General features: G+C 32.6%; 1 protein-coding gene across 2 annotated transcripts in view; it reads right to left on the reverse strand.

The window, feature by feature from the left end:
* Positions 1-13722, reverse strand: part of LOC141550619 (solute carrier family 12 member 2) — a 105693-nt gene that overhangs the window by 33726 nt on the left and 58245 nt on the right. For both annotated transcript variants that reach the window (XM_074281447.1, XM_074281446.1), the window contains exons 10-15: positions 12208-12359; positions 7925-8032; positions 4790-4913; positions 4279-4380; positions 2802-2957; positions 681-780 (exon numbers count right to left, since the gene is read on the reverse strand). In XM_074281447.1, the coding sequence (XP_074137548.1) occupies positions 681-780; positions 2802-2957; positions 4279-4380; positions 4790-4913; positions 7925-8032; positions 12208-12359 (742 nt within the window). The remainder of the gene's footprint in view (positions 1-680; positions 781-2801; positions 2958-4278; positions 4381-4789; positions 4914-7924; positions 8033-12207; positions 12360-13722) is intronic.

A 13722-nucleotide genomic window follows, 5' to 3' on the forward strand; every position in this document is an offset into this window, starting at 1 on the left:
TAAATCACTGATATGATATAATAACCCAAGAAAAGTTCTATTCAGTTGTTTTCAGTTGTATCTGATTCTTTTGAGTTTTCTTGGCAAAGATACTGAAGTGGTTTGCCATTTTCTTTTCCAGCTCATATGATAGATGAGAAAACTAGGATAAATAGGATTAATTGACTTGCCCTAGGTCACACAACTAATAAGCGTCTGAGGTGAAATCTGAACTGAGAAAGATGAGTCTTCCTGGCTCTAGGCTGGCACTTTATCAGATGCACTACCTAGTTATCCAAAAAAAAGTTTTGTTCACACTAAATTAATAAAACAAATAAACATAGTGATACAGGCATTATAAACTTAAAAGTGGATGATAAAGTTATAATAAAAGGACTGTTTCTATATTATTTTTCAATAGATCTCTACAATAACATGCTTATGAAGTAGCTAATAATTGCTAATCTTTCATAAAGAGAAAAATAACAAGAAACTTGGGTAAACTTTTTATTTAATTTGTTAATTATTTCAAGATTAGTCAACTCTAGCCCTAAGACTTTTTGACCAAAGTGATAAGAAAACTATCTTGTTGCTCACAAGAAATGATGATGGTCAAAGAATATAAAAAATAAAATCAACCATTTCCATTATAGTGATAGCAAAGAGCTGCTGGGAGTTACCTATGATATCTTATAGTTTACCTGAAATTCTTCACATGGTCTTCTACACCAGAAAGACGAATAGAGTGCTGCAATGCACTCAAGTAAGTCAGGGCTTGTGTTGATGATCCCCAATTCACATCTGTAAGGATATACAATATTGCTAATTGTTACCAATCTGACTTGGGGGGGAAGGGGAGAGAAAGTAAGGTTTGTTTTTTTTTCAAATTTTAATTGATATTTATTTAAATTTTTCACTAAAAATTCTACTTACTATAGCTTAAACTAAACTCTCAAGACCTACTACACTGAAAAGCATGTATAGAGCTAGTGAAAAACTGTGTCTGTTGGTGGTCTGCCATCCAAAGTAAGTTTTTTGAGGGTCACAACCACAGACTGTGTTCTTAACTGTCTACCAAGGCACGGGATGCCAGTACCAAAGGAAGGAAGATGCACCCCCATGAAACCAAACATATATATTCATTTATATACATATATACACATACACATATGTATAGGAATAGGTATGTGCTATGAATATATGTGTAGTTATGCATGTTTATGTGCATTTATACATACATGCAGTTGTAAGCATGTGAGGTCAACTCAAAAAAGGTGATTTCATTTACATAAATGAACACTGTTTTAAGATGTAACATCAAACTTTAAAATCTAGACAGAACTCTAGTCCATAATAGTTATTATATAGACTATATGTATATCTAATGTACAGAAAGAATTTGTGGTTTTTCCATATTTTGTTTGGTTGCACTGGCAATTTGGATTTCTTAGTACATTAATGAATGTTCAAGATGCTCACTCCTTTGATAATGTAATTTTAAAGAGATTTCTGTGAAAATACCATAGTTTGGTAATTTGAATTGTATAATAGATGAATATTTTAAAGATTAACAGAAAAAGAAAGGTAGCTCTTGAAAACTGCTTATAAATTCATAAGATGCATATTTTAGAGTTACTATCCCAATCTAAATCTCTATTTTACATTTGGATTACTGGAATAACATTCACTTCTACTTCTGCCTCTACTCTCCCCATCAATTCTCTTCTTTAGATAATTGCAAAAATAATCTTTATAACCGTGATAGAGACTAGATCTGTGAATCCAAAACAACTGCATGAAAAAACTCCTCCCAAGGCAAGCCAACATCTTCTAGCTTACAGTCTTACAGAGCTATATAGACTACTAAGAGGGGCCATAGAAACAGTATGAATCAGAGTTAGGCCTGGAATCCAGACAAGTTATTTTGCCATAAGTTACTTATCTTTGCTGCTACCATATAAATTCTGAAATGTGAATATTTGTGAATATTTTTTTTCTTCTGAAACACCTTCACAGGCTCTGAGCAAATATAGTATACCAAAAGACCTGTATCAAGGAATTCCTTGATTCTTATGTTATCCAATTCAGTCCCTCCTCTCTAACCAATTGGCCCCTCTCTTTCTCTCTGTAGATGTGGTTCTAAATTTTTGTTCCCAATGCCAATCTGCTGTTTCTTCACCAAAAAGATATCTATCACTGTTTATGAGATGTGGTTTGAGATGAACTTTTTCCAATTAGTAACTAAAACCTTTTCTAAGAATTTCTAAGTTGTGTGCTTTTAGAATTTAATTATAAAGTTCAAACTACTTGACAATGTTTTTAATATGACCTTATAATTATTGTTTAGTTTGTGTTTGTGTGTTCTCAATTAGTTAGCTCAAAGAGGCTGTGGTTTCCTTTGGGAACACAATAATATCTAGTACAGTAATGAGCACAAAGTAAACATTCAATAAATGCCTGTTCAACTGAATCAGAGCCAGTGTACATATATATTGTAGCTATTATTCTGCCTGTGGTTTTAAACTTTAAAAACAAGTTTTTTATTAACTCATTTTGACAAGTTAAATATTAGATTATATTTAATTATTTTCTAGAAATAAGATTAGCTTACATATCATTTTGAATGATAGCATCAATAATTGAATTTAAAGTAGTCTTTTTACTGTTTATAAATAAAATTTTCTTATTTTAATATCAAGTACAAAGTTGTCTTTGAATGTAAAGCAAATACATGTCAATGATAATCCTCAGCATACAGTAATAATGCTTATAACAATATAACAATATTTTAGTCTAAAAGTATATATCACATATTTACTGACCTGGTTTTTTGTAGGTAACATAAATGTACAATCCAAGAACGATGACATATGTTAACAATGCAGCCCACCAATTAATGACAAACATCACTATGCAACAGAGAATTGCCCCAATAAGTGAAATCCACATGTTGTAATACTTGAAAGCAGGACGCCAACCTAATCATTAAAAAAAAAAAAAAAAAAAAAAATTAAAGCCATGTTACTAACACATTTGCATGAGCTCCTATTTTGTAATGCTTACTTTAAAATTTTATTTCTGCTTATATTACTTTCACTTTCCAACAACTCACCCTGCTCTCCCAAGAAAAAAACCCAAAGCACATTTCACATGTCTCATTCAACACCTATAATTCACCTCTTTTGTGTTTAATGAAGAATCATGTCTCACCACTTGGTGTTGGGCATAGCACCTATTATGTATCACGTATTATGCTAAGCACTTTTAACAAATATCTCATTTGATTCTCACAACAACTCTGAGAAGTAGGTGGAATATTTATCATCATTTTACAGTTGAAAAAACTAAGGCAAAAGAAGTGATTTGTTTAAACAGCAATAAGTATATGAACTCAGGCTTTCTTTACTCCAGGCTCAGAGTGCTATCTACACTTCTGGAGTCAAGATTTATAAATGTATTAATAATTGAGCAAACTATCATGAGAAAGTATGGAGCAACAAGTATATTTACTTCCCTCATTTGGAAAAATATTAAAACTGAAAGAAGATTCAACAATTCAAAAAAATAGTTATTACAATATGAAAACCACATAATAAAGGTCTGCCATCTCCATTTCTAATACTATCATGCACATTACTTTGTTTTATTTGATGGAAATATGCATATATGTATGCATGTGTAACCCAATGTACATACAAAATATATATTCTGAAACAAAATATAAAAATGGATACTCCAAGTAATTTCAATGCTAATTCATGCTAATGAAATAGTAGGCTATTTGTATATAAAATCTTTAATTCTGAAATTTAATTTGGAAAAGATCACCAATTTATAATTTAATTCTACAAAACTAGTACCTGTTTTATAACAGTTATATATAGGAATATATACTAATATGTCACATAGATATATTACATGTAGCTACTTAGGTTTAAAAGATGACAAAGATACAAAGTATTTTAAGAACTCTTAAAAACACAAATTGAACTTTAACATATTTAACATGTATTGGTCAACCTGCCAATGTAATTCTGAGCAAGTCTTATATTCTCTACACTATAAACTCACCTGCAATCTGAGAACTAGTATGTTATCATTCTCAATTGTTATAGTACAAAGTTCTAAATGTTATTTTTTCTATTAATGTTATATATCTACTTAAAAATTATAGAAATACATACATATATATAAATATAGTTGGTAGGTTTAAAAGTCTTTTCTAAAATCACCAAACAGTACTTTGATAGTCAACTTCTACATGAACACATTTTAAAAATTTAAATGGAAAATTACTACCTGGAGATTTTGCAAGCGATGCATGGAACACTGAAAAATTAATCAGTGCATATGAGGCAAGGAAGAAGTTGGAGATTATTGGAGCAATAACATTCAATTCAGCTGTAAAGAACCACATATAAAGAGGTTAAGTTATTTACAAATTCAGATGAAAGGTTATTGTGTGATTGAGAGTCCATTACCCTTTTGAATTAATTTTGTTCTCTTCTCATATAATAAATGAGGTCACAAAGGTTCTATGGCAGTTAAGATGGTAAGAGTTATTCAAAAGTTCTGGAACTGAATTAAAGATTTTACATTTCCAGAATTACGATATGAATTATATTGGTAAATCTTACAAATAAATGGGTTTTAAGTATTTCCTTCCTGACAGTCCCTTCCAGAAGCAAATGGGACTTGATTAAGTTAAAACGAGTTAGAGTAAACAGATACTTTTGTTCAAATCCAAGGTCAGAAACAAATGTAAAATGTAAAATCACAAAACTCATTTATATCTATTTAAATAACTAACCAATTAAGATGAACCCAAGTGCAATTAAGAATGTCAGGATATAGCCACGAAGTGGTTCATTGTTCTTCCCATAACCTTTAGCAAACATCTGGAAAGCTGGGTAGATATTGTCCTTACACAATGCCTAAATAAAGAAAAGTAAACATTAAAATAAAAGATTGTGTCAAGGGCATTCCCCCAAATAAAAAAAAAAAAAGGCTCATATTAATCTACTTTATTAACATGTTTTCCACTCTCATTCAATATTTTTTAATGGCAAAAACCCTTCTAAAGTTTTGCTAGGTATGGCTAGGTATAAACAATCCTTTATACTCAAAAATAAAAAAAGAGGAGAGCTTAAAATAAGTTCAGGATAGCTAATTGATCTAGGCAGATGTTAAGATGAAAGAAACCTTACCCTTGGTTACAAGAGTTGTATGTAGTTCTATGTCCTTTCTACCAGAAACAGTCAGTTATTCTATATTTTCTATCATCATACACACACACACACACACACACACACACACACACACACACACACACACTCTACCACCACCAGAACCAGCTAATTGAAGGTTAAAATACTCTATAATGTATATGATAAAGATAGGTTTTGTTAATTAAGAAAATCATATATACGTGTTTCATGATGTGCTGCTGTTGCCTGTCCTTAGTTCTTTCTTTCTTTCTTTTTTTTTTTGATAAGGCAATTGGGATTAAGTGACTTTCCTAGGATCACACAGCTAGCAAGTGGTTAAGGATCTGAGGATGGATTTGAACTCAGGTCCTCCTGACTTCAGGGCCAGCACTCTATTCACTGCGCCACCTAGCTGCCCCTGTTTGTCCTTAGTTCTTGAAGAGGACCACAACAGGAAGGCAATGCCATGACATACAGTGAAAAGAGGGCTGGGCAAGGTCACCTGCCTCACTTTCCCCTCCAGAGCCATCTGGGGACCAGTGGCCAGATATAGAACAAGAGGACTGGAGATGGTCCTGGATGCAGTGGGGGACTTGGACCTTTTTAGGCTGAGGTTTTCAACAGGTAGACTGAGGCCAAACCCACATTCAGTATTTAACCTTAGATAGCAATTGAGGCAAAGTTAAAAGTGGAGACACTTCCACCTAGTTAAAAAAACAAACCAAACCAAGCCAAAAAGCATAACCACATCTAAATAAATGAGTGAATAAATCTGGGAGGGGAAGACCCTCAGGCTTTCTGACCAAAGCAGAAATGACTGAATCACTCCATCTGAGTCAATCAGAATCCTTGATTGGTTGGTTGTTGACCTTCATTCTTGGAGAGGACCAAAATGACATCACTATGTTAGAGATAAGTTACCATTGGCTGATTAGATCAATACAAGCTTGGAATGCTCTTCCACAGCTTGGACACAATAGTCCCTTTATGAACATTTGGGGTGGACTTTCTGATTTTGCACATCTTTTGTTTCTTTTGGGCAAATTCAATTCTGCTTTGCTCATAGAGCTCAGCACCTTCTCTGATGAGAGCACATCAAATGGGGCTTGGCCATGGGACCTTGGATTGGTGGCCAATCAATGAGAATCAGAGTTTGTATGGTTTAAGGCATGGTCCTTAACAAGGAAATCTAGCCAGTAAACTCGATATTTTGGGAGGGTTCAAAAGTAGAAAAGCTGGACAGGGCAGCAGGATTCCAATACTATGTCTGTTATTAATTTAGCTATGTGACTCTGAGCAACCTTTTAGAGCCATTTCCTTACCTATAAAATTAGAGGGTTAGATGAGATAATCAAAAAGCTCTAACATTTAACAGCTCTAACATTTAAAAATGAATTCATTTTTAACATGGACTATATGTAGATTGGGGTCCAGAGGCCAAAGAAGTAAATTAGTAGTGTGCCGTATAATAGATAATATCCTGGGTCTGGAGTTACTTGAGCTGAAATCTGGCTTCAGACACAGCTGTGTGACCCTGGAAAAGTCACTTAACCTCTGTATGCTTCAGTTTCCCCAACTGTAAAATGGGGGATAATAATTGCACCCACCTTTCTCAGGGCTGTTGTGAAGATTAAATAAGATAATATTTGTTAAAAGTCTTTAATACAGTTCCTGGCACATAGAAAGCACTAGATACATACTTAAACTTTTCCCTTCCCCTAAGTTAGGCAAATCATCCACTCAACCTTTTTCCTCTTCTATGAAATAAGAGAAGATGAACTTTAAAAAAGTCTGTCTGGGGGCAGCTAGGTGGCACAGTGGATAGAGCACCAGCCTTGAATTCAGGAGGTCCAGAGTTCAAATCTGGTCTCAGACACTTAACACTTCCTAGCTGTGTTAGCCTGGGCAAGTCACTTAACCCCAGCCTCAGAAGAAAAAAAAAAAAAATAGAATTTATACTAGCAGCTAGCTCCTCTGTATCATGAAGGGAATAAAGATTGTATCGCTGTTCTTGGTCACAGCAAAAGCTTTTTCTGATCATAACATTTGTATTTTATTCATTTCTAGCCAGTATTCCCAGTACTTTGAAAAAAGAACTAAATTATACTCTATATAAAACAGCATATAAATGCAAATATACATTTTTACTCATGTATACAAATACACATATATTCAGAATACACCTGTATATTAAAAACATGCTTTAAAATGCATATAACAATCTTAAAATTTAAAAAATTAGCATACTGAACTGATACATTAAGAATTAACTGGCACAATTTAAAACAAAATTAATTTGCTTTTTATGTTTACTCTTAATGCTAGTAGGAAACAGTGCTAGTTAAAACAATCCTTACTTGTTATTGATATATTTTAAACAAGATAATACTCTAAAACATGTTTACAATTGGCTAGTTAAGTAGATTGAAATAACATGTTAATTAGGAAAAAGTCCAATTTGCTTTCCTCTATACAATTATATTACTTCTAAGTCTTACCTACTATTTTATATATACTCATATTGGTCACAAGGATGCAAAGATCAATGATATAGATAATTTTTTCATGAATCTACTTTCTGCTAATATGGAAAAATGATTGAGAACATATGTCCTGATAATGGACAGTATCTTCAAGCAGGAAATGTAATATGTGTTTATATTCTCTTTATTAGCACTCTTTCTATAAATTAGTTACTCGTAGTAATAACTTGAATAACTTGATTTTGATATACTTACCTGAAAGATTTTGGGAGCACTCACAAGAGATGCCAATGCAGAAGACAAAGTGGCAGAAAAGATACCTGCAGAAATCAGGGGTGCAAATCCTGACACCATACTCATTACCTAAAAGCAACGAAATTAAATGAAATTAAAAGTAATCTCATCAACAAGTAGATAAACTAAAAACCAATGCAAAAGTATCATCAGAAACAAACTAATAGTTATCTCTAGATTATTTTAATAAAGGGGGAAAAAAATCAACAGCACTTTTCAATGTATCATGGCATTATAAAGTGATAGTTAGGCAGCACAGTGGATAAAGCACTGGATCTAGAGTAAAAAAGGCCAGAGTTCAAATCCAATTTACTAGCTGGAGGTCTCTGGGCCAACTCATTCACAGTTACAGTGGTACAGTTTCATTTGTAAAATATGGTTATTTGACTTACCTCTTAGGATTGTTACAAAATTAATTAAGATGAGATGATATTTGTAAAATTCTTTACAAAAACCTTAAAGTACTATGTATATACTAGTTATCATTGCACTGTATTACCTTTCCAAACATATGTCACTTTGGGCAATATTAAAATCATTTTGCCTTTCTTCAACACAGATGTTAGGATAACTAACCCTGTGGATAATCAAGAAATTGCTAACTTAATACCTATCCAGTTTGAACTCCTCTGGAAACCTGCCCACTTATCAATGTTGTTCCTAAACTATGGTTTCCAGAATTAACCTAGTAATCCAAATACAGATGGAACAAAGCAGAGTATGACATAATCACCTCCTCTTCCATAGTCTTGGACACTGGACCCAAGATTGCATTAGTTTTCTTGGATACTATATTATCCTGCTGACTTATTTTGAGACTAGATATCTACTAAAATCTTTAAATCTTTTTCACACTACAGACCTGTCCCAACATACGTTCATAAAACTAATTTTTTGAACCCTAGTATACATCTTTCTAAAATCGAGATTAATGATTTGGCTGTAGAGAGAATCTTTTTGAATCCTATCATTTCGAGTTAAGATATCTTTCCTTCAAAAATCACTTTGTCTACAAAATATTCTATTATGAATATAGATACAATTTTTGTATTGACTATAAGGAAGATTCTAGTCTAAATGCCTCCTCTAGCTTCTTCATTAATTTTTCATCTCCAAAATAGCAAATGATTCCTCTACAGCTGTTTTATATCTTTATAAAAACACATGGAAAAAACTAAGTAATAAAATGTAAAGAGTTATATAGTATTAGAACTGAAGGGATTTTAAAGATTATCTAGAACTAGGATAGTACTTAGTTTTTTTGTGTCATAGATCTCTTCTTTTAAATATATAAAACCAAATATATAAAATTATTAAGGAATATATATGTAAGTTTGTATATAAGTAAGTACACATAAATACACACAATACAGATACACACACACAATTTCACAGACTCTAGGTTGAGAACCCTTGATCTAGAGGGTTCCTGTGGACTCTTCCAGATTGTCATAGTGTTAAAACTTTTTTATAATAATATTAAGATATAATATAGTAAAAAAGGATGGGCTATAATCCATATAAACAAAAGCTCATGGGAGTGTGTCCTTAATTTTTAAGAGCACAAAGGGATCCTGAGAGCAAAAATCTTGAGAATCACATATTAAGATCAACAACGTAATTTTGAATTCAAGGAGATTTGCCCAAAGTCTAGACAGACAATGAAATGAGTAAGAAAGTAAAAGCAGCACTTTAACCCAGGTCTTCTGTTCTTAATACAGTTTTCTTTCTACCATACCAACTGTCCCAACATTTTGCTTTTCAGTTCATGCATGAATGTATATACCAGGCTTTATGAAGACAACAAACTTTTGTATTTTAAAACAACATCACAAGAATCTGGCATTTTCAGACACTGGGCAGAAACCAACATTTGTGCCTTTCAAACACAATATCAATGTCAGAATAGCTCTGAATCACTAACTGTGTATGAATACTTTCTTTCATTCTAGAAATTTTACCTAGTCTTGTGACTAGAAAAACAAACGATTATGTAATGTTTTAATATTTATGCCACTCAATGAAACAACAATTATTCTTAAATTTCATGAAATTTTATAACAAAAAAAAAATCAGTTCTTTGCTAGAGATATATAATGGAAAAACGAGATGAAATTCATAGCTGTATTATTTTATCTCTTAAATAAATGCTCTTTATAAACACAATCTTGTAAAATGTATATTAACTCTTAAATTACTTGGGATTTATAATTAAAATAATTAAAATTTATGATTAAAATATATATGAACTCAAATTACTTGGGATTTATAATTAAAATAGTCCAGAGGAATATGATTTAAGTTAGTTATTAATCCTTATTTTTATTCATTAATTTCTTCTCCAACATTTCTAACAAGTAATAAATAAGAATCACTTTTTTTTTAAGGTGATGATGAATATTGAAGAACAGAGCTAGACAGAGTATAGCAATATGCAATAAGTCTAGAAGGGAGCAAACTTTTGAAGGCTTTAAAAAAGCACAAGGAAAGAGGATTAGACTTTGAGTCAAAAAGACCTAGGCTCAAATCCTGCTTCTTCCTTACAGTGGTTTTTTGACCATATCTAAGTCACCTAACCTCTCAGTAACCAGAGCAACCCTGCAATACATTAAATACTACTTCTAGAGCCACAGCAAAGACAGAATTTCAAATTTTTGTTTTGGATCCTTCAAAACAACAGATTTTATATGGGCACATCTGCTTAAAGAGCATTATTGATTACCAAAGTAAATTCAGAAGTATCAATAATACTAGTAAATGAGAAAATTTAAACCAAGCAGGTACCTCATATTTGAGTAATGATTAAAAAAAAAAAACCCTCATGTAGAAGTAGTCTAAATAACTGAGCTTTCTAGCCAACTGAAACATTTCCTCTACTATCAAAATTAAAATTATTTTAATTGTATTCTATAGACATCTCACTAAAATCTATGACATACTTCTTTCTACCTTCTTAGAGTATGCTAAATAGAATCTAATATTTTCTTGAAGACTCAAGAGTTCTCAATAATCACTTATTTCTCTGGGTCTCAATAACAAGATCCCCTCAAGGACTATAGAAGAGATTAGGGCTGTTTGCACATAAATACTCCACAGACAGCTGAAATTTTATAATTAAACATCTGCTATGAACATACTTTTTCTATACTCTACACTGCTTCTAAGCTATCTTATTTTGTGGATAACTATTCCCTTAGATTGGTCATGGGTATTAGGGTAAGCACTTACCATTCCAAAAACCTTCTCTCTACTTCATTTAAGTTCAATCAAGAAGCATTTATGGAGAGCCTACTACATGCCAGGTACTATGCTAAGATTTATGGATAAAAAGACAAAAATTAAACCCGCTATCCTTAGGGAATTTACATTCTGTCAAAGCACATTAACATGTACATATACAAATATATATATATATATATGTACACATATGTCTATATAGATTTATATAGATTAAATACAAGGTAGAGGCAGTTAGATGGCTCAGTGGATAGAGTACTGGGCCTTAGAGTCAGTAAGACCCGAGTTCAACACTCAGATACTTATTGGCTGACCCTGGGCAAATCATGTAATCCTGTATGCCTCAGTTCCTCATCTATAAAATCAGCTGGAGAAGGAAATTTAAAACTATTCTAGGATCTTTGCCAAGAAAATTCAAAATGGGGTGATGAGTTGGACACAACTGAAATGAATGAACAATAACCATCACAAGGAATTTTTGGAGAGAGATTAGCTTTCAGAAGGTTCTGGAAAAGATTCCATGTAGAAAGTAGAATATGAGCTGTGTTTTGAAAGAAATAAAAGGTACTTTGAGGTAGATCAGGGAAGGGAGTGCATTACAGTACATAGAATAGTCAATTTAAAGGGAGAGGAAATGTAATGAGTGAGGAACAAGGAGGAGGATAGTTTGGCTGTAAGGAAAGCAAGGTATAAGTCTATAAAGGTATTGGTGCCAAGTTGTGAAAGGATTTAAAGGACAAAGAGAAGGGAGGAATATCATCAGACCTGTGCCTGGAAAACCACTTTGGTAGTAGGGTGTAGAGTATACTGGAGCAGGAAGAAACTTGAGGCAGAAAAGTAAATTAGAAGGGACTGCAAAAAGTTCAGGAAGGAGGTGGTGAGGGATAGCCTAGGATGGGGGTTATACAAGTGGAGCGAAAGGGATTTATATGAAGTTGTAGACCCTGGTTTTGTTAAACATTGCTGAGATTGTTCAATTGTTACTGAAACATGAAAGCTACACTCACCTGGAAATTGTTCATCAAGCCATAGTCACACTTTGTGGTTTCACATGATGAAAAATCAAAATTTAATTTGCAGGCTGCAGAAGTGCAGTTAGTTAGCTCCATGGTGATAGTGTCATTGATATTCCCAGTAGCATCCCGAACAACACAGGAACCTGAAACACAAAAAACATCTTGTATAAGAATAGGTAATTTGGTTAATTTTTCTTACTACAAATATTTAATTTTGTAAGTATCTACTAAATGTAAGGTACTATCCCAAGTGTAGTACAAAGATCAAAGAGAATATCTGCCCCTCAAGAAGCTTAGATTCAAATGAGGTAATCCATCAGATTAAAAAAAAAAAAATTAAAGTGACCTGAGGAGGGAAAGAAGGTTAACAATAACAAAAATCAGAAAAGACTTCATGGAACAAGAGGCCCTGGAACCTAATATTAAAGGAAGAACTTTTTCAAATTTGTTTTAGGAACTGTTCATAGTTTTGAAATTTTCTTATCAAACCTTTTTTTTTATAAGAGGTATCATGATATCATGGAACGGTGATGGGCTCAAGTTAGGGGTGAGACCTGCATTTGAAGTCTGCCTCCTTTTTTTTTAACTGAGGTTTTGGATCATATCATTTAATTTACATTGTAAATTGTACATAGACCACAATGGAAACATGACAAATCCCACATGTGATTCTTTTTTAAAAATTCTGAATCATCATGTTTACTACATTATTGCTAATTAGCTATCAACAATACATGGGAGAGATGTGCTTGTTACTTCTAGCAGATCTAGGAAGGGCTCTTAGAAGTAGAATGGACATAGAAATCACCTACTTCAGTCATTTTATAGATGAGCAAACTGAATTAATGTCCCCCAAAACAAGAAGTAGAGCTAAGTTTCAGACCGAAGTCTTGTGTTTCATGTACAAATCCAAAGAAGCAGTACAACATAACTTGAATGCTGGCCAAAAATCTGTATTTTAAAGAAAACTATTGAAGATACTAAAATTTCTTTTCTTTCTCTTTCTTTCTTTCTTTCTTTCTTCCTTTTTTTTTTAAAGGAAACTCTAAGCCTTTATTTATTTGTGGACAGATTCTTTGCTAAGAATTAATAAGACAGAGGGGCAGCTAGGTGGCGCAGTGGATAGAGGACCAGCCTTGAATTCAGGAGGACTTGAGTTCAAATGTGATCTCACTTAACACTTCCTAGGAAGTTATTTAACCTCAGCCTCAAGGGGAAAAAAAAAAAAAAAAAATTAATAAGACAGAGCATGTGATGTTTTCAACAAGGTTTCTAATAACTGGAAGAACTATAGCAGGGTTTTTTACATTCCTTTAATTTAAAAGGTTATTTATAGTTATAGATAATAATGTTCAATTTCAAACCGTACTTTCACTGGATGATTTAAACTTTTAAATTAATCAAATTTTGAAAATCAGTTTTCTTCAAAGATCAGTTTGTACTACCCTCCTACATGAGACTTTTCCTGATTCTGTTACTACTGCTAGCATTCCCTTATCTGTGCCC

This window comes from Sminthopsis crassicaudata, chromosome 1, assembly GCF_048593235.1.
Source record: "Sminthopsis crassicaudata isolate SCR6 chromosome 1, ASM4859323v1, whole genome shotgun sequence".
NCBI classification, from domain to species: domain Eukaryota; kingdom Metazoa; phylum Chordata; class Mammalia; order Dasyuromorphia; family Dasyuridae; genus Sminthopsis; species Sminthopsis crassicaudata.